The 19,122-nt window shown below is 58.6% G+C and overlaps 2 protein-coding genes across 5 annotated transcripts; both read right to left on the bottom strand.

The window, feature by feature from the left end:
- Positions 1–928: 928 nt before the first annotated feature.
- On the bottom strand, positions 929–9,124 carry Ptk6 (protein tyrosine kinase 6). Its single transcript, XM_047540550.1, has 8 exons — positions 8,841–9,124; positions 7,180–7,301; positions 6,517–6,677; positions 5,997–6,150; positions 5,336–5,497; positions 4,138–4,319; positions 3,657–3,810; positions 929–3,323 (listed from the first exon to the last, which is right to left on the bottom strand). Exons 1-8 carry the CDS (start codon positions 9,068–9,070, stop codon positions 3,136–3,138), a joined length of 1,353 nt encoding a protein of 450 aa, XP_047396506.1. The 5' UTR covers positions 9,071–9,124; the 3' UTR covers positions 929–3,135.
- Positions 9,125–12,061: 2,937 nt separating this feature from the next.
- Srms (src-related kinase lacking C-terminal regulatory tyrosine and N-terminal myristylation sites) lies at positions 12,062–19,097 on the bottom strand. 4 transcript variants are annotated; one of them, XM_047540988.1, is made up of 9 exons: positions 18,988–19,097; positions 18,683–18,876; positions 15,593–15,714; positions 15,017–15,183; positions 14,185–14,431; positions 13,944–14,117; positions 13,234–13,415; positions 12,991–13,147; positions 12,062–12,763 (listed from the first exon to the last, which is right to left on the bottom strand). In XM_047540988.1, exons 1-9 carry the CDS (start codon positions 19,090–19,092, stop codon positions 12,570–12,572), a joined length of 1,542 nt encoding a protein of 513 aa, XP_047396944.1. In that variant the 5' UTR covers positions 19,093–19,097; the 3' UTR covers positions 12,062–12,569. The 4 variants fall into 4 exon arrangements, with proteins under 4 accessions (XP_047396944.1, XP_047396941.1, XP_047396943.1 ...); XM_047540985.1 differs by having other exon boundaries at positions 18,683–19,097; XM_047540987.1 differs by having other exon boundaries at positions 14,185–14,365; positions 18,683–19,097.
- Positions 19,098–19,122: the final 25 nt, after the last annotated feature.

Raw genomic sequence — 19,122 nt, 5'->3', positions numbered from 1 at the left:
TCCTAGGCCTGCAGGAAGCAACACCCTTTCTCACCCCAAGGTCACTGCTTGCCCAAGGTCCCGTGCCAGTTCTTCCCAAGGACCATGAAGTCCATGTTACTAGTCACAGCTGGAAACAGGATGCCTTGGCAACACAAGCAGTGTCCCAGTTACGTCTGCCCCAGAGAGAACAGGTCCCACCACCGTGACTGTGTTGCCCTGCAAGCAAGGGTGCCTGCTAGTAATTTGTGGATTCTGGAAGGATCAGAAAACAATCGCCAGTGTTTACCTTTGTTCAGTATTTCCCAGGTTGCTGCAGGCAGCATCCTCAAATCAGGAAAACTGTAGTAAGGGACCAGCAATGGTAAAAAGTAAAAAATGGTCGCCAGCTCATTCTGCTCTGGGTTGGCGGGCCTGGCAGGCTGATCTTGGGGCAGCCTCAAGCCTTCAACTCCCCAGGGTTCTTCACCCCCGACCCTGTCAGAAGCCTGTACAGAGCACCTGTCAGTCTCATGCAACCTTGAAGGAGAATCGAGTTTGAACCACAGCAGATTGCAAATGCTTCCCTTCAAGAAGAGTCAATGCACACGCGAAGAAAAGCCACGACTGAGGATCTGACGCGTTTGTTACGTCCATCGTGTGGTGGACAAGGGAGTGTGGTTATTTCCGTGGCACACAACATGCTTGCGTGCCAGCAGATTTCTGCAGCACTCATCAGCATCCATGTTCACAGTCTGGAGAGGGTCAGCTGTGTCCACATTGCTTCCCATGTAGAGGGCACAGCTGAGCCTGTGTCAGGTGACCACTTCCCCACCCCTCCCTACACTGGGAATTGAACCCAGGGGTGCTCCACCACTGAGCCACTTGCCCAGCCCTTTTTATTTTTATTTTTTTATTATTATGTTGGTACCAGGAATTTAACCCAGGGGTGCTTAGCCACTGAGCCACATCTCCAGCCCTTTTTCATATTTTATTTAGAGTCTCACTGAGTTGCCTAAGGCCTTGCTAAGTTGCTGAGGCTGACCTTGAATTTGCAATCCTCCAACCTCAGCCTCCTGGGTCACTGGTGTCCAGCTGAAAGACATTCTTTTGAGAGAGTCCAGGGGCCATTCTGGAAACTCCAAAGTTAGTTCAAGGTCAAATTTAGAATTTGATTTTAGAAGTAAACATGCCAAAAGTTTTGGTAATTGATTTAATCAAATTTACAGTAATTTTTAAAGGCAAATTTAGGTCACGTAATTGTGAGTAAAACTTGGCCCTTTTGATAGTGAGAAGATGCTTTTCAGCAACAAAGACTTAGTGAAAGACAATGAAGCCCAAGAAGTTATGTTTAAACAAAGTCCTGTCTCCTCGGCTCATTACCAAAGGATAAGGTAGGGCCTTTCACAGAGCCAGTTCCAGCTGCACCCCAGTGTGTTCTTAACCCTGAAGCTGACTTTTCAAAGAGCCTTACAAATACGTCATCCCCGCCTAGTGAGCTTTGGTCACAGGAGGGGAGGGTCTGTTTCCACAGATGCTTTGTGTGTGTGAATACCCACTGTGACAGCCAGACCCTCTGCTTCAGGGCGAGCTGATGGCTCCCTTCTCCCTCGGTCGGTGCCCTCACGCCTTACAGTTTCTGTCAAAGAACAGCGTACTTTCCTCTTGTACGCTGAATGCAGGACTGCTTACCTTATTATTTCTAATGGTTTTTTAAAATACTTTCTTTTAGTTGTAGATGGACACCATACCTTTATTTTGGTTATTTTTATGTGGCACTGAGGATGGAACCCAGTGCCTCAGGAGCCAGGCACGCGCTCACCACTGAGCCACAGCCACAGCCCTCTAAGGGTTTCAATTGCACGTAAACTAATTTTACACTCAGAAACCCTAGTTTCTCGGGGAAACCAGGAAGTCACCGAGCTGTGCCACCAGCACCCTAGGAGGGCCCGGTTCTTCCTCAGCACAGCTGTGCCCGCCTGCATTCAGCTGCCCACCTCCTGAGTGAGACCCCGGCACCGAGCGTGAGCTCCAGTGCAGGCTTGCCGTGGACACAGTGTGCTGGTGTTCTGTGGGAACCACCCAGGTGTTAGGTATCTAGCTTCACTTCAGCTTAGAATCACATTTTTCTTCTTTCACTTAACCACTGAACTGAGGCAAGAGGATCACAAGTTCAAAGCCAGCCTCAGCAACTTAGCAAGATCCTGTCTCAAAATAAAAAGGACTGAGGATGTGGCTCAGTGGTTAAGCACCCCTGAGTTCAATCCTTGGTACAAAAAAAAAAAATTGGATAATTTGAGTTTGAGAATACTGATGTGAACACTCATGTATCTCTAAGATCTGGGTAGAACTCCCTGGGTTTTGTACACCAGTGTTGGGGACACCTTCTGGAGGGGAGTGCCACTCACATCTGGGGAGCCACACCCAGGCTCTCCTTTCAGAATGTCACTGACTCAAACAAACTCAGTGCGTTTTCTCCGCTTGTGTTTTTGTCAAAAACAAGGTTCCAGCCAAGTGTGGTGGCGCACGCCTGTAATCCCGGCGACTTGGAGGCTGAGACAGGAGAATCCCAAGTTCAAAGCCAGCCTCAGCAAAAAGCAAGGCACTAAGCTACTCAGACCCAGTCTCTAAATAAAATACAAAATGGGGCTGGGGATGTGGCTAAGTGGTCAGTGCCCTGAGTTTAATCCCCAGTACCAAAACAAACAAATAAACAAAACAAAACAAAACCAAGAAGTTCCAATTGCCCGGACTGGATAAAGCTCTGTGCTGCTCTTTTTGGGAAAGACTTCTCAGACTTCATCTCCAGTTTCCAAATTTCCAGATGTTCTTTTTTTTCTTATTTCAATGGTCAGGTCCCTGAAGTTTGTTTCAAGAAGACTAAGGTTTTAGAAGAGACTGCGTAGAAAGCTTTCAAAGGCAAGAGGATGCTTTTCTTGAGAAGTGCTGGTCATGTTCACCTGTGGCCAGAGGCTGTTGCCGGGAGGTTGGTGGCGGGGAGACAGCTGTGAGAGTGTTGGGCAGTGTGCAGGCTGCTTCCTGCAGCTGCTTCTGTGCTCCCTCAGGTCCCCACATGCTGTTTGCCATGTCCACCATCATGTCAGTAAGCCAAAGGACACACTTGTCCTCAGTCGAGGTCCAGGACAGCCGGGCCTGACCAGGCCGCCCCCAGGCGTCTCAGAGTGGGTTCTCGTACCTGGTGAAGCCAGCGAGTTTCTCCCACAGGGCTTGGAAGCAAGGCCTCCCTTCCGGGTCCTTGCTCCAGCAGGAGCACATCAGCCTATACACGGGAGGTGGGCACTCCAGGGGGCAGGGCATGCGGTAGCCAGCGTCCACCCTCAGGAAGGCTTCGTGGTTGGACATGCCTGTCACCAGCAGGACAAGGGGAGCTGGAGGACTGGGAGGCTGGAAACCACACCCAGCCACCGCCCACCCCTCCCGGGAAGCCTTCCTCTGCACCATTGAGTCCTGGACATGTTCCAGCATAGTCTGCCTCTAGCATCCTCCCCCTGGACAGTGACTCCAGGAAGTGGCCCCAGGTACAGGGATGGATGTTCCTGAATGCTCAACCAGTGTACAGGTGTGGTGTGCCAGGTGAGGCCACCTAGGAAGCACCTCCCATCACCCTCACCAGTCACTCGGGACCAGCCCAGTCCACCTCACCACCTGCCCAGTCAGGAACACTGTGGGGCCAGTACCTGGGTAGGGTGTCTGACCCCTGCTGAAAATCTCATGGAGGAGGATCCCGAAGGACCAGATATCGGATTTGATGGAGTAATGCCCTAGGGAGAGTGCCTCAGGGGCTGTCCACTTGTAGGGGATGCTGTGGTCATGGGAAAGGTAGATGTCCTCCTGCAATCAAACAGGGTGGGGTGGCCCATTGAGGACTTCCTGCACGGTCTCCCCCACAGCACAGACAGGCGTAGGAGCTGAAGTCTGGGTGGGCAAGGGTGTAGCCACACTCCACTGACCACCGTCTGACCCACTGATGGCCACTGCTGCTCGACCAGAGGGCTCAGACCCCAAGTACAGGAAGCTCTGACCCAAGCAAGGCCATGCTGTGTGGACCCTGCCAGTCACCGTCACAGTCTCAGTAACCCATCTTGCCCGTTTGGGTTCATAGCTCTGCACCCAGGGGAGAGGCGGTCCCATGCCCGGGCCTCCCGCTGGGAGCCCTACCTTGATGAGTCTTGCTAGCCCAAAGTCCCCCACTTTGCAGATATTGTTCTCCCCCACAAGGATGTTCCTGGCAGCCAGGTCCCGGTGAACGTAGCTCTGTGATTCCAGGTAGCACATGCCCTCTGCCACCTGGGACGCAAGGTCCACCAGCTCCGAAACCGGCAGGGCTTGCCTGTCAGAGTCTGCGGGGCACAGGAGGCCAGGGTCAGTCCTCGTCTGCAGGCTGCACAAGGCTCTGTGGGCTCCTGTTCCTCGGCCAGAGCAGAGGGCAACTGGCCTGGCCGACAGAGGAGCTGTGGGCAGCCTCTCTAAAGGCCAATGCTGGGGCAGCGTGGCTCTGCCTGCAGCTCCCTGCTGCAAAGCAGGCAGAGGAGTGTGGTCCCTCAGCACTCCAGACTCCGTCTCTGAGGAATGTTTGATTCCAAGGAAATCACTTGCTACGTGAAAATGTAGGCTGCCAGTTCTCAGACCTGAGTGTCCCGGCGCTGTGACCTTTAGATGTCTCTACCCCAGGGACACACTGCTGGATGACACCCTACCCTGCGGAAGCCCCTCCCAGCTCATTATCCAGTTGGGCCATCCCAGCATCCCATGCTTGACTCTGGCTTTTGTGTTGAAGGAAACAGGAGCTTCGTGGAGATGACCTGGGGCGGAAGGAGCGAGATGAGTGTGCCTGTGTGTGCACGTCTGCACGTGTGCATGGTGTGTCTGTCCTGCGTGCACATGTTTGTGTGTGGCATGGACTCTTGCAGACCCATGCATGATGTGTTGGCTGAGGGTGAGCCTGCGTGGACGTGTCTGTGTGTGTGTGTGCACGCACATGTACATGTGGGGGGCACGTTGGTGCATGTGCACACTGAAACACCAGAAGGTGGGACGGCAGTCCAGAAAGAGAGACAAGCTGGAAAATGCAAGCAGGTCTCTGTGCGGACCTGCCAGCTGCACCAGATGTAGTGGAATGGTCTCCGTGTATGTGGCTTTCTTGTCTGTACTCAGCTCAGGCTTTCACAAGGAGCAGGTGGTAGATTTACTGTACCTTGGGTCGTTTCTTAAACCAGAAAACAAGGATGTGTCTGAGAGCTCCCTGGGTGTCTGGCTGGAGTGCCTTGCACTCTGGTCACTTCTCACATGCTGCCCAGTGCCTCCAGCAAGCCCACGTCTCTCTCATGCAGGGAGAAGAAGGCCCAGGCCCACTCACCCCGCAGCAGCTCCAGCAGGCTCCCCTTGGGCATGAGCTCCGTGATGATGTAGACGGGGTCCCCCAGAGACGCCACAGCATACAGCGCCAGGATGTGTCTGTGCCGCAGCTTCTTCATGGCCTGGATCTCCCGCTGGAAGGTGTTCTGGTGCAGGAGATTGTCTGGGGTACACACAGTCTTGGTGGGCACATTCTCTCATGAAGGCCCCAGCAAGAGGCCAGGTCACCACACTGTTGCTCAAGAAATACTGGCTTCCACAGCCAGGCCCTGAGCACCCCAGGCCTGGGCGGCCCCATCTGCTTCACCACACCCAGCCGGCCCTGCCTGCCTGAGCCAGAGCTCAGGTCCTCATGGGTCAGGCCCTGATTCCTGAGGGGTGGGGTCCAGACCTCTGGCAGTTTCAGGTGAACCCTTTCAGATTGCCTGTCACTTATTTGAGTGACTTTCCGTTACCTTGAGAATTTAACCTTATGTTTTATAATTAATGCACTTAGGTGAAGACATAGGTGGTACTGAAAGAAGTCACCCCATCATCCACGCTGCAGGTGCCCAGCAGATGTACTGGAGCTCCCTCCCCAAGCAGGGCCAGGCCAGAAGTCCCCACTGGCAGAGCTGATGGGGACGTGTGGGCAAACATAGCCCCCAACTGGATCCACTTACCTCGGGAAATCACCTTAATGGCCACTCGAACCTGGTCTTTCCAGCGCCCTTCAAAGACCTCCCCGAAATAGCCAGCGCCCAGCTTCCGGCAGAGCGTGAACTCCTCCTTCGGTCTCTCCCAGTTGGCCCAGTGGGGCAGGGGCTCTGACTCATGCTAGAGGGACAGGCAGAAGGTACAAAGAAGGGAGGAGACACTGGCCCCACCGCTGGCTTGCATTTAGGAGTAGCCTTGGTCCATTCTCAAGCCTAGGGCATGGTCAGCTGGGGGGTCTGAGTGTCCTGCATGCAAATACCTCTCTCCTCCCTCCACCAGTGACTGTCCTCAGGCTGGTGACCAGGTTGACCCTTCTTCCCAAGCTTCCCAGAGCCAGGACCCAGCAGGAGCCCAACTGACTGCTGGTGGGTCAGGTTATGAAAGTGACCAGGAGAGGGGCATCTCCTGGTCCCAGCTGACCCCTGCTCTGCCTTGCACCTTGCCTGGCCCTGAGCAACCACACCATGGAGGTGCAGCTGGTTCTACCTTCCAGCAGGGCACGGTCAGCCGCAGGCCATGGGACAGGCTCTGGATCTTGTGGTAGTCCAGGAGCTCAGGCAGACTGGGAAAGGACACTGCCTCATTCAAGTGCAGCCGGCCAGAGCGCCGCCAGATCCTGTAGTGTCGCACGGCCTGAGCATCCCGCACTGGGGGTGGCAAGTGGAGAGAGCCATGAGCCCGTCCTGGCCCTTCATGCTCCCCACCCCACCTGCTCCAAGGGCCTGGGACCTAACAGTCACTGCTGGACAGGGTCCACCTTCCTTGGGCCCTGCTGTGTCCTGCACCTCCTGTCTCTGTCTGGAAAGTGGCTGCCCACTCTCCCAGCCCCACGGAAATCCCAGGGTCATCTGGGGCTTCTCTACTACCCACACACCCCTGCAGGGCAGGACACCTGTGGGTCAGTGCTACCCACAGTGCATGGCCATGGGCCAGCCAGCAGGAAAGGACCTCGAGAGAGCCTCCACCAGTGAGAGTCACCCTGCCTTTGGCCCCAGTGAAGGCAGGTGCAGGAGCGTGGAGCTGCCTGGGTGAGTCAAATGTCCCACACCTCGAGGTCCAAGGGCAGCCGGGCCTGCGTGGCTAGGAGGGCCTAGAGGCAAGGAGGCCTGGCAGGCAGGCGAAGGCGAGCAGAAGGCAGGGAGACTGTACCAGAGAGGACGTAGTCTGCTCCCAGCTTCCCGCTGACGCGGATCAGGAAGGCGCCAGTGGGGTTGCCCTCCGCCTGCAGCTGGTGCACAGCCTCTGAGCGGGAGATGTGGCCAAAGTACCACCTGTGGGGAGGAGGCAGCCCAAGTCTCAGCTGACCAACCCGCCCACCCAGTGTCCAAGCCCTGACCAAGCTGCCCACCCATGCTGCCTGGACCCTGCAGAGGTCTCTACTCTGCCCATTGTGGACCTTCACGGTCTCCAGTAGTTGGTTCTGGATACCAGTGACCCAGGCAGGGGAAGGGCAGGCACTTCCCACTCTGCCCTGACACCCTCTGTCTGTGATCAGACACCCCAAAAGGCCTGCAGTCCTTCTGCAGTACCAGGGCACAGATGCGGAGCCCCAGCCTTAGGGGTTCAGCTGGGGAGGGGCTGAGCTGCAGGACCCCCCAGGCAAACACTCACGTAGCACGTGAGCACACATACTCACGTGCACAACATACACTGATGCACCACACACGTGCACTACACGTGACCACATGTGTACTCGATGCACCAGGGCACACGCTGACACGCAACAGAGCTGTGTGCACTTGCACATTCATGCACACACAAGCATATACACGCACACATGCAGACACACCCTCACAGCTGTGGCTCTGCTCACAGGCATCGTCCCACAGCACGCGCTGGTTCCCAGCATGAGGGCATGGACAAGCCCTGGACTGTGGACTGTGGGGTGGGGCCCTCGGAGCTCCCAGCTGACCTCTGCCCTTCCCTGGGCCTCAGTGACTTCCTCGAGAGCCAGGGGCCCACACAGAGGACACCCCGGACACAGCCCCTTGGGGTCCACCCCTCAGTTTCCATCTCCTGTGCTAACCCTCTGCTCGCCCTGCCTCCTCTGCACACCTCTTTGTGTGCTGGGGCCTCGGGCCTCCGGGATCCTGAATCCATGTGCTGGCCACCTAGGTCCTACGGCCCTTCATGTCTACACACCCCCGCAGCTCCCTGCACTGCTTTGCATCTCCCTATGCACACTCCCAATCCTCTGCATGCAGCAGGTGCTCAGTGTGGGTGCTAGGAGAGTTGGGCTCTCAGAAACACAGGCAGCAGGCACCCCTCCTGCTGGGCCTCCATCACGCCAAGCTCAGAGCAGCCACAGAAGTCAGGGTCCTGGGGTGCCGCAGCGCTGCTGGGAGGGACACCCCACAGTGCTTGCCCCACACCCGTCCCTGGCAGGCAATGGGCGTGCCCGAGTGCCCTCCTGCTCCATTAACTAGGTCGCAAGTCTGGTTCCAGCTGTTCGGGAAGTGAGCAGACTTCACACCCAGAGCCCTGGACTCCCTCATAGACCTTGCCACTGGAGACCAGCCCCCCAAGAGCCCACCCTGGACCCTTCTGTCCTCTCCAGGTCCAACAGAGCACCACCCATGGCCAGAGAGTGGCTGTGGGTGTCCCAGGGAAACCTGGTCCGCAGGTGTCACAGAGCCACACACCCAGTCAGCTCTCCCAGGTACCAAGACAGCAGGGCCCACCCTGGGACGCAGGAAGGACAGAACTAGGTCTTCCACATCCCAGCGTCCCCAGGCCCACTCAGTGCCCCTGCCCGTCTCTGCACCAGATGGCTGCCCTGCCACAAGCCCTCAAGACCCAGGGACACTCACGGCTCAGACTCCATGGCCTTCTCCTCTGCCAGGTAGTTGCAGGGCACATAGCCTTCGGTCAGGGCCCCACCTGCAGAGTCCAGCAGGGCGGCCCACCACCATTGTGCCTCCTTCCTGGTCACACGGAAGAGGTCCCCCTGCCGGAAGCTCAGCTCCTCATCTGTCCGGGCCTCAAAATCCCAGAGGGCCACATACTTGGGGCTCAGGTGGGACTGGTCCCGGGACACCATGACAGGCGCCCTAGCAGGACAGGGCTGTGGGCTATGGACACCTGCAGCTGGGAAGGGCAGAAGGCTGTCCCTGACAAACCAGCCCCACCCTCTTCCTCGTGACCAAGCAGGCCAGCCACACCCAGCAGCCACTGGGGTGGGCCTGTTCTGGGCTCCACCCTGGAGCCCTACCAGCCTCACACGGGAGGGAGGTGGAGCAACCCCATGGCCCATGCACCTCATGCAGGTGTCAGCAGAACCAAGGACCCTTGGGGGCAAGTCTTGGGTCCCAGGGGCAGTGGGAGGAGCCATAGAAGGCTGCAGTGAGGCCATGGGTGGACTGCTGGAGGCGGCCAGCTGCCCCTTCACCATGCACTACTGCAGGGAGCTGCAGTTGTGCCTCCCTGGGCAGCCCCCACTGTCAGGGCCGCCCCGGGGCGGGAGCAAGAGGGGCCTGAGGTGGACCCACAGAGGAGGCCTCCAGAGTAGGAGGGGCCCAGGACTGAGACCTGCGGGTCAAGAGCAGTGTGCCAGGGCCTGCCGGTCTACACAGCCAGTGGGGGTGTCAGTAACTCCGCCCCACCAACTCTGCCCCACCAACTGCCCTCAGAGGGTCCGTCCTGGGGGAACCACAATGGAAAGGCCTGAAAGGTCAGGACTCAGGCAGCTGGGAAGACCAACAAGGGGTGGGGACATGAGGAGTCAAGGGACCTGGAGGGCACCCCGCTGAGCATGTCCGCGATGGTAAACCCTCAGCTGAGGAAGCAGGCTCCGCCCTTCCCGACAAGGACACACGGGGGCGCCCAAAGACCATGAGCGATGGTCTGGGAACACCTCGCTCCAGGGCCCCCTCCCGCTCTTCTGCACCCCTCCAACCTCTGCCCCTCCCACCCTGCCTGGCCCCAAGGACCCTGCCCACTTCCGGCTCACCATCTACCTCCCCATTCCTAGCAGCCTGCATGTGACCCCTCAGCCTCCTGCTGCCACCCCGCCCCCCCAGTGAAACCTATACTCTGCCCCTCCTCCCTTTTCCCAGGGGGACCCGGAACACCTTCCCTAAACTTGCAGACCCTGCTGTAGCCTCTCCAGGGTGTGCCTCCCCAGGTTTTGGAGGACAGCCATGAGGGGGGCAGGAGGGAGTGGGGAGAGGAAGTTCCTAGGTCTGTGAGGAGGAGTGACCAGGGCAATCACAGACTAAGCCACCATTTGAACTTTTTCTTTTGGCGGTGCTAAGGGTCAAGGCCAGGACCTCACCCATGCTAGGCAAGTGCTCTGAGCTACAGTCCAGCCTCTGGACTTTAATGGCACATTCCACCCGCTTCATTTGAGACTAAGAATAGGAATGTGAATTATTTGGCAGGTTCACAAACAGTCCATCCAGCCCAGCTCAGTTCTCTCCAAAATGGGGAAGGGGCAGCAGAGGCAGCTGTAGAGAATAGGTCGAGGGCACACTAGGAGGGGAAGGACTTCCAGGGGAGGCAGTCGGGTGTTGAGCTGGCCCAGGGAACCCAGGGGTACACACCTGCCTTTACCCCTGCCTGCTCCAGGGCCCTCAAGCCTTGGATATGAGCCGTGTCCAAGGGCCTCTGCGAGTCCCTGGGCAAATGTGTGGGTGATTCCAAGATACACCAGGAAGCAGGAAATCCCTAGCCCCTCCTGGGGACTAAGGGCCAACCTGCCCAGCCCATGGCTGACAGGACACCCAGGAATGTGCTCCAGCCACAGACAAACCTGCCTCTGTGGGCTGGCCACCTGCAGAGGCCCTCTATCCCTCACATGCCCTCCCCACCAAGCCAGGTACCTGCCTAGCTCCACACCCACGGCACCCCCAAGTCCCAGAAACACCAAGCCACTCCAGAGCCCAGGCCCACCTGGCTGCTGTGTGCTGGGGAAGAATCTGAGCTTGACTCAGGGCCTCACCTCTGCAGCCCCTGCCCCCTCTCCTGGAATGGAATGGTTGGGATCTGCAGGCCCAGGCAGAACTGTGACCCAGAGATCTGGAGTGGGGGCCCCCAAAAGGGCTCAGTCCAAACCCCTCTGCTGCCGCCGCCCACAGGGGCTGGTGCCCAGCCTGACCTCCAAGGCCCCTATGATCTCCCCTTCCCACCCAGCACAGCCAGGCTGATCTGGGTCCCCAGAGTGACAAGTCTTCAGGACTTTCTTCTGCACGTGCTGCCCCTTCCCTTGGCTCCCTGCCTCCCTCCAGGAGGCCCACTGTGCCAGCCCAGCAGAAACTCTGCTTTGCCTGGGGTTGGGGGTCACTTTGCACATAGGGGTTCTGTTCCCAACTCCCTGCTGTGCCAGTACATGATCAGTGACCATGAGCAAACTGGCCTCAGAGCTGAGCCTGGGCTGTGACCCTCTAGGAGACAGAACTGAAGCTATCTCTCTGTGGGGACAGGCTTCAGGGCACAGTTGCCAACCAGGGACTCCCAGGAGCAGGGGTGGTCTTGGGAGACCCTGGATGAGACCCCCAGCCTCTGTATGCACCCATGGGGTCCTCTGGTGTGGGGGTAGCCAAGGGTCAACTGCACAGCCCACCCAGCTCCTTGTCCCAAGGAGACACCCACACACAAGTGTGGCCCATCTGGGTTTTGGTTTTCCCCAGAGTGCAGGCTGTCACCTGCACTGGAATACACGGCATCCGTCCCTCACCTCTGCCCACTCTGCCTCCACCCACTGTCCATTCTGAGAATGGACCTCGAAATACAGGTCACTTGCTCCTAGAAACAGCCTCATACTGTTCACCAGCCACCAGGCAACCCAGCCTGTCCTTCCTGCATCCTGAGGTTTCCTGCCTCAAGTCCAGCCCATTGGCTCTGCTCCAGTCCAGAGAAGGGCTGTAATTGACACCTACAGACTGTCAGTTCCTGCCAATGTCCCCAGTGTTCATGCTGTGGCTGCCCATTTGGGGCATCAGGGTGCCCCGGTGGTTCTGCTCTCTCTTCCACCTTTGCTAGCGGGGTGGACCTCTATCAGCTCCAGCTCCGGGTTCTGGGCTAGGGGGTCAGTGTGCAACATGTCCATGTCCACGTCCGAGTCAATCAGAACACCTTTACTGGGTGCAGCCACATGTGCCTGCAGGGGACAGGGGACAATGCCAGCCCCTATATGCACACATGGGCCATTGAGTCTGCTTGGGAGCCCCTGCACTGGGTGCGTGAGCAAACCACAGTGGGACCTGCGGGAACCTTCCCACCCTTCCCCCTGGAGTCCAGGAGGTCCAGCACAAGGCCAGATACAGCATCTCCACCCAGTGTCTCTGGGAGGCTCCACTCTGCTTCCTCTGTCCTTCTGGAGACACTAAGCACGCAGGCTACACCAGGCAAAGGACTTTGGCCCCCTCTGCCGTCTGGGTGTGTGTGGGTGGCTGAGCTCCATCTGTGAGTGTCTGGGTCCCTACGTGTCGGCACAGGAGGCCCACACAGTGACTGGTTTGGTTTTCAGCTGTGCAGCCTTGACTTCGGGTCACCCTGCAGAGACCACTGGCCCTGGCCGCCACCCATGGCCGGAGCTCTGGTCACAAGAGGCCCAGGTGGAGGCACCTGTGCATGGTGCCCAGCTTCTCCCACAGCATGGCAAAGGTGGGCCGCTCCTCTGGGCTGTCCTTCCAGCACCTCAACATGAGTGTGTAGACCTCCACCGGGCAGGCGGCCGGGCAGGGCAGTCGGTATCCTCGGCTGATCTGCTGCAGTGTCTCCTGGTTAGACATTCCTGGGGAGGGGACAGATATGGAGGGGGGCTGCCTTGATTTAGTCTGGGGTCACTATAGAGACCTCCCCCAGCCCCAGAAGCCTACCCTCCACCAACCCCTCCAACCCTCGGAGGGCAGCCTGAGGCCCAGAGCCCTCTTGGGGTCAGCCCTCCCAGGACAGGATAAACCTCCCGCAGACTGAACTTCTCCCAGAAGAGACCTGGTCTCCTCTCAGGTGGGCACACACCTTCATAGGGACCCTGGCCATAGGTGAAGACCTCATAGAGCAGGATGCCGAAGGACCAGACATCTGACTTCTGGGTGAAGATGCGGTAGTTGGCGGCTTCAGGTGCCGTCCACTTGACAGGGATCTTGAAGCCGCTGCTTGGGGAGTAGATGTCATCCTGGGGGTGAGGGGAGGCCAGTGGTGGGGCAGGCACAGCAGTGCCCTCCTCTCCCGTGGGTTCAGGAGTCCAGAGTCCCCACTGACCTTGAGCAACCGGGCCAGGCCAAAATCAGCCACCTTGCAAGTAAGGTCATCTCCCACGAGCACGTTCCTGGCAGCCAGGTCCCGGTGGACCACACGCTGTTCCTCCAGGTAGCCCATGCCCTCAGCCACCTGGCAGGCAAAGCTCAGCAGGAGAGGCAGGCTCAGGGCCTGGCCCTCTGGGCCTGCAAGGGGAGAGGAGCTGAGGGACCAAAAGCTAGAGGGCGAGGTCTCGTGAGGGTCAGGCAGGCAGATGCCTGCACAGATCTCCTGACCCCTCTGTGCCTCAGTCTCCGCTTCTCTAAGATGGCATGAGAATGGCCCACTAAGGCCAAAATGCAAGCTATTTCTTGGTCACTGACTCAAACCCCTAAGACTTCAGGGGCAGAGGAGACTCAGAGCCTGGGATAGGGTGCCCTGGGCTGGACTGGGGCTGGACCTTATACAGAGCCTGCTAACCCATGTGGGACCCCTACTCCCTCTGGACTCCAGCCCCAGACTCAGAAACACAAGTTGCTATCCCTCAATAAAGCCCAGGCCCAGCTCAGACCCTGGCCCCCAACTATCTGCTGACCAGAGGCCCAACAAGAACTGATGTCTGCAGCTTGGGCCATATGTGTCCAGTAAAAGGCATGGTCCACCACCAAGGGCCCCAGGGAAGGCACTGCCCCACCCAATAGGAGGGTTTAGCCAGGTGGCAGGGCAGTACTCACTGGCCAGGTAGGACTGCAGGTTGCCCTTGCGCATGAGCTCCGTGACGATGTACACAGGCTCCTCGTGGGAGCACACCGCGTACAGCCGGATGAGCCGCTCGTGCCTCAGGGTCTTCAGCACCTCGATCTCCTTGGAGAGGTCAGCCATCTTCATGTTCGCTGCAGGAGAGGATGCTGCACCAGGACCACCGTGCCACCCCACTGCTGCCCCAGGCTGCAGGGCTCAGAGGGCGGGCCTCACCTGACTTGATGATCTTGACTGCCACGGGCACAGAGCCGTGCCACAGGCCTTCCCACACTTGCCCAAAGCAGCCTTCACCCAGCTTCTTCCCGAGGACAAATTCCGAGCGAGGTCGCTCCCACTCATAAAGTGCTGGGGGCCTCTGCAGGGAAGGCCACTCAGGGCCCTGCCGGCTGTTCCCCTGGCAGAGTGGGCAGAAGGGCTGGGCAGGGTGGGCTTCTGGCAGGGTCCTGCCTCCCGGTTTGTCCTGCACAAAGCCCTTGCATCAGGCCTTCGGCACCTCTGTCCCCCCACACACACTCGTCCCAGGCCTGGGCTGGATCACGGGGGAGACCGATGCTGGCCTTTGGGAAGACTGGCCCTGAGCTGTGGGAGCTAATTGCCGTGGGGACCTAAGTGGCACCTTCTCCTGAGCCGGACATCCGTCCACAGACATTCATTACTGCCCCTGACTGGGCTGTCATTATGAGACCAGAGAAACAAGATTGCTCTGCCCTTGCCCAGAGCACAGCTCTGGTGCAGTTCCGGGAGGGAGCAGCGTGAGAGGGTTAGCACCTCCTCCCACCGTTTCTGCCTTCAGGGTCTGGGACAGCTGTGGGTGCTTCTCCGGACTGGTCCCTGCCACTGCCTCCCCTGCAGAGCATGGTGGACCCCATAGGCCCCCCAGTAGGAATGTCCAGCATCCTTCCTCCAACAGCCAGAGTGCCAAGTGGAATGCATGGAGCCCACTGGGCTCTCCCTGCCCCCAGGCGGGGCAGGGCTCAGGAACTGGCTGAGTGGCTCTGAGACAGGGTCCTGGGTGGCTCCCGGAGCAGGGCCTGGTCAGGCTCACCTGGGGCACACAGGGCTGCAGCAGTGGGTTCTGGATCAGCTTCCAGTTGGCCTTGTAGTAGGTGAGCAGAGCCTCCAGGCTGGGGAAGAGCCGGCCCTCCTGCAGGTAGAGGCTGCCCCCGGGGGCTGTACTGATGCGGTAGTGGCAGACTTTGGCCTGGGCCCTGACTGAGAGACAGAGATGGACACTGGCGACTCCTCTGCAGGCAACCCCACCCCAACCTCCCCTGTGGCCTAGCTCAGATCAATCTAGGGTCCCTAGGGTGGCCAACCCTGTGTGCGGGGGGATGGGTGTGGCAGCTGCAGGGCAGAGGCAGTGTGGAGCTCTGGGGGCACAGAGTAAATGCTTAACAGATTCTTGTTGGATGAAGGAGTCCATGACTAAGTGAAGGAAGGGAGGAGGAAGGGAAGCAGGGAGGAGATGGACACACACAGGATGACCCATAGGTTCACCAGGCATGGGTGAAGGGGCTGGAACTGTCTGGGACCCCCCCACCCCAGCTCAAAGGTACCTGGCATGATGGGGGCTGAGCAGTGTCCCACTGTGGGACAGAGTCACAAGGCACTGCCTTTGTACCTGACAGCGAGTAATCTCCAAGGCTGCTCTCGCTAGGCCGAATGAGGAAGGCCCCTGGAGCGTTAGCAGGGGACAAGAGCAGTTGCTGGGCCTGGGTCCTGTTGATCTCACAGAAGTACCAGCTGCAAGCAGTGGGCATGGTCACTATGCAAGTCCAGCCCTATTGACCCCCAGCCAGGCCTCAGGCCACAGTTGTCCTGCCATCTCTCAGTGATGAGGAACAACCAATGCCCAATGCTGGAGTCCCAACTCAGGGTCTGCACCAGCCCCAGTCCCCTGCTTGACCTCGAGGGTCCTCAGAGCTGGAGAGGGGACCACTAGGGCTGGCACGGCACTGACCAGCCACCATAGGTGACCTGAATGCTGCTCCCCACAGGGAAACCGTCCACTCACCTGGCCACTAGCTCTCAGTTAGCCCTGCTACAAGTGACTTCTAGTTCCCTGCTCATCAGGTGACCACCAGTCCCTGCCACAGGTGAGCCCACCAAAGTAGAAAATTTGATGCGCCCCTGCGGGGGTTTCACAGTGAACAGGGTCCCCAGTGAGCTGCCCCAGGAGCACCCTCTGGGATGCCAGTCTGACTGGGAAGGACCGCGGGTGCCACCTGGCTGGCGTGGCCCAGGTGCCTTGGGAGGATGACTTGATGGTGGCTTGAGCCAGGTTGGGCGGGTCAGGAGACAACCAGCAGGGAATTCAAGGGGAGGTTCACAGCATCTTGTACTCTCAAGGGCCTGCCCAGGGCAGGTGGCCTGGAGTTTCTCTGTCCACAGGGTGCTTCTTCTGAGTCTCTGTGAGCACCAGGGGGCAGGGGTTCCCAGGTGTTCACTCCTCAGATTTCCAGACACAGTAGTCCACAAACTTGAGTTTAAGTACAAAGGGCCACCTTCTAAGTCACTTAAGGTCACACTGTGTGGCTCTCCTCATTCCTGGGAGCCAGTGACATCCTTGAGAGGGAGAAGAAGTAGCTCCCAGCTCCACCCCATTGGGTGTCTCTGCTGCCCAAGGTCCAGGTGGAGATTCACACCTGGCTCAATTTCTCACCCCAGCCTCCCACTTCTAGGACCTTCCAGGGACCCAACCAAGAGAAGCATGCTGCCCCTGCCCCATGGTAGCACAGCCATAGGGGACCAGTCCTGTGAGCACAAGTACAGTGAGCAAGGGCCAGCTCTGAGACCACCCAAAGAGAAGGGTCAGGAGGGATCCTGGAGGACCCACACATGACTCAGAGCAGCCCACATGAGACCAGAGGAGCCTGCACCCCCATCCCGGGGAGCCATGGCAAGAAATGGCAGGGCCAGGGCAAGGGACTGGGCTAAAGTCAGAGGGAAGGGTACAGTGCCAAGGATAAGGCTGGAACCTGCACTGGTCCCCCTGAGACTGGCTGGGCTAGCAGGCTCAGAGAAGCCCACACATTCATTTGAGAAGCCAGAGGTACAGCCCACAAGACTGGCCGGCTCTACTGAATGCTTCCTGAAGACAGCCCTTGCCTGGGGGTCCCAGCAGGGCGACAAGACTTTCTGCTGCAGGCAAAGGGCCTCTGGCATCCCTTTCCAGAACAGAAGGATATGGGGGCCAGGAGAAAGGGCATTTCCTCAACACATCCCCAGCCTTCTCCAGGAGCCTGGGCCAGGGTCTTTGCAAATGCAATTCGGACACCTGTGTGTATCCTGATCTATGGAAGACCTGCCTAGGAGTGTCTTTCTGGGGTATGGGGCCAGGTGTCTAGAGATAATGATGCTAGGAGTGTGGTAAGGCCTTTCATCTCCAGGTCCAGGCAGTCATTAGCCCTCCCCAAGACCAGCCCTGCCCCGCCAGGAGCCCTTCCCTGCCTGCCTGCCTCCAGGAGCTGTTCACAGAGTCTGTCTTCCACACCTACTGACTGTGGACCCCCTCCCATCAGAACAGGTCCTGGGACCTGTCTCCCTGGCATGGGTGAGGGCAGGAGCCCCTCAGCAGGCACCTTCCTGTGACTCCAGCTTCACCTGTCACATGAAATCTCCCAGGAGACTGTCAGCATCAGGATCCCCCAGGAGGCTGGAGGTGGCTCTGCGCAATGCTGAGACACCTGGTCTGCAGGAGCAGGGGAAGCTGCCCAGGACACATTAGGACCTGCTCCCCACCGCTTCCCCACCTGTTCTTCCCAGCATGTCCCTGATGTGAGACCTTCCAGGTCTTCTGGAGCTGAAGGAAATATCTAAACCTCCTAGGATTCCTATCTGGGCCAGAACTTGCCACATCTTGATAGTGGCAACTGCAACAGCCACAAAATCTGGGCTGAACAACTCATTTAGGGGAAAGGCAGGAATGAACCTCACCCCAGAACTTGGGTCGAATGCTTGAAGCCACTGCGCTCTATCAATCACATGGCAGGCCCTGCTTGGAGCTGGCACACCCGAATACTTAGTCCCTGCCTGTGACCCAGGAGGCTACGCAGTCCAGTGGACCCTCAGCCTGGGCTTCTCTGAGGAAGGACCCACCCAGGAAGCACCTGCCCCCCAAATCCCAGAGTGTGGTGCAAACAGCCAGGCATCCAAACTGGCCACTTGCTGATGGTGGACGGTCCTAGCCTGGGGATCCTAGGAATTCACCCATGTCCCCCTGAACAAGTCAGGGCATGTCTAGACCCAGCTTGGGGTGGTTTGGAGAATGCAGACAGTTGGTTTAATGCCCTCACAGGACCAGGGGTCCCTGCATGGCCACCTGGAACCTGAAGCCCTTCCCAGGAGCTCCTGGAGCAGGGTGAGCCCGGGAATCAGCTGGCACACATCAGAGGCCAAGCCCTGCCTTCCAAACAGTGGCCACTCAGTGAACACTGTGAACTGGGTCCCTGTGTGAGGGCAGGGTCCTGGAGTGACTGTCATGCTATGTGCCTGACCTGCTGGTCATCACCTGGTTCTGCTGCTCCTGTGCTTCCCTCTCAGCAGCGCAGTTATTCCTGTTTTACAGTGGCCAGTGCACCTGCCTGCTCATCCAGGTGCAACAGGCACCCCATGGAGGGTCAGAGAACATGCATATATTCCCACTTAAAGTCCTGTCTTATTCCACTCTCCAGACCTCTACAGGCTCTGGGTCGCAGGCCCAGGTACTCACGGTCGGTCTGAGCGCGTCTCAGGGGTAGCTTTGGCAACGTAGTTGATGGGCACCAGACCGGTGCTGGGCGGGCCCGAGAGCCTGCGGGCGAAGATATAGTCGCCTTCCTCCTTGAGGGCGTAGAGCCTGTCCCCGCGGCTGACACTCAGCTCCTCCTCGCGCCGCGCGGTGAAGTCGTAGAGCGCGTGGAAGAGCTGCGCTTGGGGCGCAGAGAGCGACTCAGGGTTCTGCGAAGGGCTTGGGCGCTGGGCCTGTGGCAGCGGTGTCGGAGCCCCGGGGCCCGGGGGTGCTGTCCTCCGACTCACCCGCTGCCAGATCTTGTCCCAGAACGACAGGAAGGCCAGCCGCTTCCTGAGAAAGGGCTCTGCGCCCCCGGGGGGCGTCGGGCTCGGCTGACGCTGGAGGTGCATGGGGCAGCCCTAGGGTCGGCACACCCTGTC

This window comes from Sciurus carolinensis, chromosome 2, assembly GCF_902686445.1.
Source record: "Sciurus carolinensis chromosome 2, mSciCar1.2, whole genome shotgun sequence".
In the NCBI taxonomy this organism is placed as follows: domain Eukaryota; kingdom Metazoa; phylum Chordata; class Mammalia; order Rodentia; family Sciuridae; genus Sciurus; species Sciurus carolinensis.
This window is presented reverse-complemented; position numbering and strand designations above follow the sequence as displayed.

Excerpts from the sequence above, each read along its gene's own strand:
- Ptk6 (XM_047540550.1), bottom strand. The coding sequence starts at position 9,070 with ATGGTGTCCCGGGACCAGTCCCACCTGAGCCCCAAGTATGTGGCCCTC. Across the intron at positions 6,678-7,179 it reads AGCAGACTACGTCCTCTCTG|TGCGGGATGCTCAGGCCGTG; the intron begins GTACAGTCTCCC and ends TGCCACCCCCAG. Across the intron at positions 6,151-6,516 it reads TGACCGTGCCCTGCTGGAAG|CATGAGTCAGAGCCCCTGCC; the intron begins GTAGAACCAGCT and ends CTGTCCCTCTAG.
- Srms (XM_047540985.1), bottom strand. The coding sequence starts at position 19,092 with ATGCACCTCCAGCGTCAGCCGAGCCCGACGCCCCCCGGGGGCGCAGAG. Across the intron at positions 14,118-14,184 it reads AGTCAAGATCATCAAGTCAG|CATCCTCTCCTGCAGCGAAC; the intron begins GTGAGGCCCGCC and ends GTCCTGGTGCAG. Across the intron at positions 13,148-13,233 it reads GCCTGGCCCGGTTGCTCAAG|GATGACATCTACTCCCCAAG; the intron begins GTCAGTGGGGAC and ends CCTCACCCCCAG.